This window comes from Camelina sativa, chromosome 5, assembly GCF_000633955.1.
Source record: "Camelina sativa cultivar DH55 chromosome 5, Cs, whole genome shotgun sequence".
NCBI lineage: Eukaryota > Viridiplantae > Streptophyta > Magnoliopsida > Brassicales > Brassicaceae > Camelina > Camelina sativa.
The window spans coordinates 31617272-31625064 of record NC_025689.1 but is presented as its reverse complement, the minus strand read 5'-3'; the positions used below and the strand labels follow the sequence as shown (position 1 = coordinate 31625064).

Genomic DNA, 7793 nt, shown 5'->3' with positions numbered 1-7793 from the left:
GAGTCACTGTTTCTGGATGCAGGGCTTTATAAATTGTGGAGAAAGGGTAAGTAGCCTCATCGAAGATCACATGTCTGCTTATGTAGACTCTTCCCGTGGGAGGATACAAACATCGATATCCCTTATACTTCTCGTTGTAGCCGAGAAACACACATTGCAATGACTTTGGATCTAATTTCGTTGAGGCATAGTCACGTAGAGTTGGGAAACAAGCACAGCCAAATGGTCTTAAAGACGTGTAAACAGGTTTCTTTCTGTGTAGTTTTTCATATGGAGAGATTGAATCTACCAATGCTGATGTTGGTAGAAGATTAATCAAGAAATTGGCTGTGTAAAAAACTTCCACCCAGTATTTTAGAGGAAGTTTGCCTTGAAATAACATTGACATGCCTAATTCAGTGACATGTCAATGCTTGCGCTCAGCTAAGCCATTCTGTTGTGGTGTATGAGGACAAGAGAGAAACTGTTGGATCCCATGTTCTTGCAAATGTTTCAGANCTGCTCAAATTTACCCTAGAGCTACTCTCTCAAATTAAGAGATCACTACTNTATAAAACCAAATTCCAAGAGAAAGGTACTAAATTTGTCATACCATGCTTTAGGAGACTGCTTCAGGCCATATAAAGACTTGTGAAGGAGACACACATAGTCTGGCTTATCTTGATTAACAAATCCTGCTGGTTGTTTCATATAAACTGTTTTTTCAAGGTCTCCATGGAGAAATGCATTTTTAACATCCATTTGTTTTAATTCCCAGTTATTGCAGACTGCAACATGAAACACCATCCTTACTGTTGGTGTTCTGACCACAGGGCTGTAAGTTTCCAAGTAGTCTATCCCTTCCTCTTGATCAAAGCCCTTTGCCACCAACCGTGCTTTGAGCTTATTGAGAGTTCCATCAGCATTCAGTTTAGTGCGAAACACCCACTTGCTTCCTAGAACATGCATTTCTGGCTGCGGAGGCACTAGAGTCCAAGTCATAACCTCTTTGCAGGTAGACATCTCCTCTCCCATTGCTCCTGTCCAGCCAGGATCTTTTAAAGCTGCTGAGACAGTCTTTGGTTCTGGATAGGAGACCTTGTGTGTCATAAGTGCATACCGTGGATTGGGCTTACGAATGCCATCCTTTGCCCTCGTGATCATTGGGTGTGAGTTCTGACAGGGAGAAGGTTGGTTGTCATCATCACTGGAAGAAAGTTAATCTGAAGACACCGTTGAGGCGTTTTCCTGTGAATGAGAAACACTATCGCCAATAGAAGCAGGTTCGGAGCCTGTCGTACGCTCAGAACATTCCTCACTCACAGGCGCAGCAACGACACCATGGAATTGAGAGGAGTTTGGCAATGATGAAACAGCTGGAACCGTTGCAGGAGTAGACACCACAGAATCTACATTGACCGGAATGAAGCTTTTATGCCAGGCAGAGAGTAACAGAGTCACTGTTTCTGGATGCAGGGCTTTATAAATTGTGGAGAAAGGGTAAGTAGCCTCATCGAAGATCACATGTCTGCTTATGTAGACTCTTCCCGTGGGAGGATACAAACATCGATATCCTAGACAGGTTTCTTTCTGTGTAGTTTTTCATATGGAGAGATTGAATCTACCAATGCTGATGTTGGTAGAAGATTAATCAAGAAATTGGCTGTGTAAAAAGCTTCCACCCAGTATTTTAGAGGAAGTTTGCCTTGAAATAACATTGACATGCCTAATTCAGTGACATGTCTATGCTTGCGCTCAGCTAAGTCATTCTGTTGTGGTGTATGAGGACAAGAGAGAAACTGTTGGATCCCATGTTCTTGCAAATGTTTCAGAAACTGTGTACTGATGAACTCTCCACCTCCATCACACTGGAAGCCTTTGATTCTGCACTCAAACTGATTTTCCACCATCTTTTGAAATAGAACAAATATTTGAAAGAAGTCTGATTTCATTTTCAGTGGAAAGAGCCAACTGAACCGTGAAAAGTTGTCCACAAACACTACATAATATCGAAAACCTTGAAAAGAAATTATTGGAGAGGGCCCCCACAGATCACAGTGAACCCTCTCAAGAGATTTTGTTGCAGTAAAAGAAGAAGCAGAAAATGGAAGCCTTGAGCTTTTTCCCAGCTGACATGCTTCACACACTGACTTGATAAACTTGTTGATAGAAATAGAACCACTTTTCTCGAGCTGCTGAAGGACTTGAGAGTTAGGATGCCCCAGTCTTCTATACCAGACTTCATCACTGGTTGAGTGCTTCTTCGTGGAGTAGAAGACATGAGGTTTTGGTTCCTCCAGCCGGTAATGATCGTTATGCAGGCTTACCATTACCAGCAGCTTCTTTGAGACCTTATCATTTATACACACCCCATCACAATCAAAAGCAACAGAACATGGATAATCTGTGGTAAGTTTCGAGACATACAGTAATGACTTAGCAATGTCGGGACAAACAAGGACGTCTTTAAGAGGTATTTTACCTGAAGTTGAAGCAATACTGGTTGAGCCTGTGTGAGTTATTGGAAGAAATAAACCATCACCTACCATTACTGAATCATTACCGTGATATGGTTGTGCCTATTGCAGGTTTTGAACTGTGTTGGTAACATGGGCAGAGGAGCCTGAGTCCGGAAGCCAATCTGCACCTTGTTGATCTGTTACCTTTGTGATCCTCATTGCAGCTAGAGCGCGTGGAACATCCTCATACTGATATCCATTGTCGAATCTGTGCCAACATTTGAGTGCATGATGTCCTGTTTTACCACATATCTGACACACCACTGAGCTACGAGTCGTCTGAGAACCATCAGAGAAGATCTGTTGATGAAAGCCGCGTCCTCTTGTCGAGAAGGAGCCTCTTCCCCGACCGTATCGGTTGCCATTGCCTCTCCCCCTGGAGTTGTTCTGGTGATAGTACTCGCTTGTTGGTTGAGAGACATGAAAGGCAACATGAGGCGTAACCAACACAGCAGTCTCAGACAGATATCCCACAAGTCGATCATCATAACCAGTTAACTTTGGGATTACATCATCTAAGGTAAGATTTGGAGAGCTATCAACAAGAGTTTCAATAGTGGTTTTGATTGGCTCATATTCTCTTCCTAGACCATTCATTGCAGCAAAGATTTTCATTTTCTCAGTCACAGGACTATCAACTGAAGCTAGCTGGTCACAGATTCCCTTAAGATCCCTAAGGTAAGATTCCATAGTTCTATCCTTCTTATCTAGAGTCATGTAAACGCCTTTGAAGCTCAAACAGCCTAGATGAGGATACTCTGTTAAAATGATTAGCTAGACACATCCATACCTGGTGTGAAGTAGAACAGCTAGTCACCACACTCAGTATGTCCTCCGAGAAAGATCCCAAAAGCCAAGACTTGACAACCTGATCTGTACGGTGCCAAGTCGAGTACTCTGGATTTGTTGCCTCTGTTCTGGTGCCATCAAGACTTGTTGCAACCGCCGTGGTGCTTGGAGCAGAGATAGAACCAGTAACAAATCCCAGCAAGCCTTGACCCGCCAAGAATGACTCGAACTGACTTTTCCACAGGATGTAGTTCTTTTGCGTAAGCGTAACCGTAACACAGTTGGAAATGTTTAAAGACGGAACTGAATAAAAGGCCATGGATGCTAAAGCCATGAGCTCTGATACCATGAAAGTAAAAGTTGTTTTTAGGTTGAAGCTTTCAATTTCTCATTTCTGCTTAGATTACAAGAGAGGGTTTACAAGCTTATTTATATCTTAGAAACATAAACCCTAGATGCTTTCTCGATGATTCTAGAGTCTTCCGCCTGCTGTCATGATCTTCTTGAGCAGGACGGATCAAGGGCTGCAAAACGGTTTGACAGTTTGACTGTCTCCGTACTGTCCTTAACGAGTTTTGCTTTGCTTCGTTTCTTGTCTTCTTGTGACATTACCGTTGCAGGAGATATTAAACTTTTGGACTGGCTTTGGTTAACTCGATTGGGCTTTGTTAACTTGTTTAGGCCCATAGCTTCCTTTCCCAGATCGACACCGTTACCGTTTCGAGCAGAAACCAAAAATTCTGATTTTGGTGTTGTTCTGTTATCAAAAAGTCACTGATTCCAATGGAGTTTGATAATACTACTAAGTACTAACGATAAAGGTCATGACATGTGCACTTGTGACGTGAGAACATCCTCCACCTTGTTTGGGCTTTAAAAGGAAAGGACACCACAATTACATTTATACATATAATAAATAAAACAAAGTTTCTCCTTTTTTATAAATACCACACAATGGGAACAAAAGCAATGATAATATAAACCCATCACCCTCCTTTGCTTTTGAAGTTATTCATAATTTGGCAAAAACGAAAATTTGTATATAAACGTTTATTTTTGTAAGTGCTTCTACGTGGTATCTTCTCCTAACATTTTTATAAAACTAGTGGATTATATCTCTGCAATCACCCGGATCGTCTTCACGGTTACTTGATAAGGAACACTTTTCAGTTTACTCTGCACTCCGACTGACGTGAAAGGAATGCTTGGCGCCATGGTGACCACCACTGCTCAGAATCTCAGCTCATCGGCTGGATAGACAAGCAACTTTGCACACAGTTACTAGTTCTTGGGTCCCTTAGTGATAGACACTATGTTGATGGACTTCAAGCCTGGTTTGCTATTAGGACCTAAGAGCAAGGCCAACAGTGAATTTTAATTTTGAGATTCTTATGTACTGTTTTAATTTTTAATGAATATATTATTTGTACTGTTTAAAAAATAAGAACACTTAAACTCCTAATTAAAATTATCCCCTCCAATGGTAGGATATAATTTTGAGTCTCTTAATTTTAAAAATATAGTTTTTTGAAATTAAAATTTTTTAAATAAAATAGAAGTAGTATAAATGTTTAAACATTTAAGATTTTATAAAAATGGAAAAATATTGCATTTTATTGTGTTACCAAATGAAACTAATGGCTTAAATTCGTTTTAGCAACTCATGAAATCAAAATCACAGTTCATGTCGTATTCAAAGGCATACCCAATATAGACACGTACGACCTCTGGTGTATTCTATAAGAGATAAGACTGTATTATACTTGTTAGGATATTATTCTGTAACTATCGCATATACTTAGCGTATATTATGTGTATATCATTAGCTTAGATCTCTTCTTATCTCTCTAGTCCTATGTATATAAATAGGCCTGTATCTCTTATTGATGAATACAACACAAAACATATTCTCATCAATCTCTATATGGTATCAGAGCGATCTTGTTAAAACAACTGATCCTCAAATTTTTTTTTTTTTTTTTTTTTACTTATCCTCCATGGCTATTCCTCCTGCCTCCGCTAGCACAACTCTGATCAACCCTGCTGATCCCCAATCACCCATCACCGCCGTCAACATGATCAACATCACAAAGCTGTGTTCTACCAACTATCTGACGTGGAGTATCCAGATTAAGTCCTTTCTCAAGGGCTATGATCTCGTCAAATTCATTGACAACACCCCTCCACCATCGCCAACGACTCGGGTTGAGGATGCTGACGTCCCACACCCATCGTTCATCACCTGGCAACGACAGGACAGCCTCCTCTACAGTGCTCTTATGGGAACGATTGATACACCTCTTCAGCCACTCATCGCCACCTCCAACACCACGCTTGAAGCGTGGAACACCCTTGCTGCAACCTATGGCAAACCTAAGACTTTACCAAGCGACCACATCAATGCTCCATACACTCTCATTAGCTAAAAAACAGAGATTTAGATCAGCTCAAAAACAAGAAAAATGAAGCTTATGAATGGGGGATAAAATGAATATATTACTTGTTGAGTATCAACTTGGTCAGCTTTGTTCAAGACAACACGGATCTTGTCTTCGTTACCACGCAGAGATGTTATCACCCGTTTGAATTCATCACTGATGTCAAGCTTGTGGGGATCAAAGAGAAGGAGAATCATATCACATTTAGATGCAAACCATGAGATGACACCATTGATGTCATAGCTCCTTTGCATCCTTTGTTTCTCTCCTGAAAGAACTCCAGGAGTGTCTACAAGAGTAATTTGGTCCAACACCTACAACACAAACAGGAAGACAAGGCTCACATAAACCAACAGAGAGAATCATCAAAAAGAGACAATGGAATAATGCTTAATTACTCACAGGATGCGGCATTTGTGAACACTCAAACTTTGAGAGCAAAGCACCTCCAAAACTTGTTAGCCCATTAAGTGGCATGTCAGCTTGAACAGCCATGGTATTTCCAGGTATGGTTCGTTCATCTGGTCCACTCTATAAGAAAATCAAATCATAAGAGTTAACTTAAATGAATACATCAAGTAACTAACTAGTAATCATTCAACTACGATCAAATCAAGACACACTGTCATACAATTGCAACCACAAACCGATCTATTGTTGGCTCTGGACCAATGTGAGCTCCTGGTAATAAGATGACAGTGGTGAAAATCAGATATATGATTGAAGATTCATTGCTTTAGTATGAGTTTAAGGGAACATAGCAAGTTACCGGGGTAGTCACATCCGAGCAAGTGTTTTATAAATGTTGTTTTTCCTGTGGAATATTGACCCAAAAGCATTACCATTGGTTTGGCATCAAAATCGCTATTAGTCTGCAAACCAACAAAAAAAAGTATTAAGAGAACAAACTGAGAATCAAACTACACGGTGACATTGGATATAATTTCTGTAACGGAACGAATAAAACCCCACAACACAACTGCTTCTAAAATGGTAAAGATAGCATAAAGTTCACTCACCAGTACAGGGGATGCAAAATCATTGAAATGCTATGTGACTTCCAAAGGTTTTTGCTTTTCAGTGTACAATCTTTTCAAGCCATTGACGATTGTCACGACATTAACTTGTGGCTGGTTATGCAAAATGGCAGATGTCATGTTAGAATCATCATATCACACGCTAAAATATCAAGAAGATGGACATTGCAGCGATAAAGCAAAGTATTATCCCACCTTGATAACAGATTTTGATTTGTACTAGGTTTGGTTTGGCCAACAAATAAGTGACACATACACTCTTTTATTATCAAATCCAGTATATTATATAAGAGAGCCTCTTAATTTTTTTCTTATTTCTGATTTATTTGTTTCCTCCTTTTGAGTTATATCCCCACTTACAACCCACCGTTGGAGAAGGTCTAAGAGTCTTGGTTTGTTTTTTCTACACAACTCTGTACACTATTTTCAGCTCCTCGTTCAAAAACGCTGATGTAAAATGTTATTTTTCATTTGAATATAATTTAATATTTTATTTAGAAAAAAAAGCAACTCGGCCTGAAGTTAACAGGATCTAACAGAATTCAATTGGCATCACAGTTCACTGAGATCAAACATGTATAAATAGCAACTTATTTCTTCTTAACTATATTGGATTATTCTAAAGAGCGATTCTATAACAGCTAAGATTATGTTAGTATGCATCCGTCAAATCTTTACATGTGTTGATCTCAATGAATTGTGATGCAAATCGTAATATACTTTCAGGTTACGAATCCTAATGTATTTCTAGATCGAAAAAAGGATTTGATATCTCACATTTTCGTATTCCAATATTGATACCTTACAGTTACGGGAAACAACAAAAATCATTTTTTCAGATCTCTAGTCTATATTCTCACACATACAAAATCTATAAACATAAAATACAAACTTCGAGTAGTGATTGTGTGTACTAGGTTTACGTCACACACACACACACATGTGAAAGCTCCTTCTAGTCGGGATAGAAGGTTTGCAACTCCCGACAAAATTCAACACGTACACACATGAGACCAGTCAACACTTTTTTT

The 7793-nt window shown here is 39.5% G+C and overlaps 1 protein-coding gene across 1 annotated transcript; it reads right to left on the bottom strand.

Annotated features, from left to right (window-relative positions):
- LOC104789745 lies at positions 2559-3636 on the bottom strand. The gene is made up of 2 exons (XM_019245425.1): positions 3367-3636; positions 2559-3272 (listed from the first exon to the last, which is right to left on the bottom strand). Exons 1-2 carry the CDS (start codon positions 3634-3636, stop codon positions 2559-2561), a joined length of 984 nt encoding a protein of 327 aa, XP_019100970.1.

Bases quoted from the DNA above. Each gene is read 5' to 3' on its own strand.
- LOC104789745 (XM_019245425.1), bottom strand. From the start codon at position 3,636: ATGGTATCAGAGCTCATGGCTTTAGCATCCATGGCCTTTTATTCAGTT. The intron at 3,273-3,366 runs GTTGTCAAGTCT...GGATGTGTCTAG, and splicing joins CTTGGCACCGTACAGATCAG to CTAATCATTTTAACAGAGTA.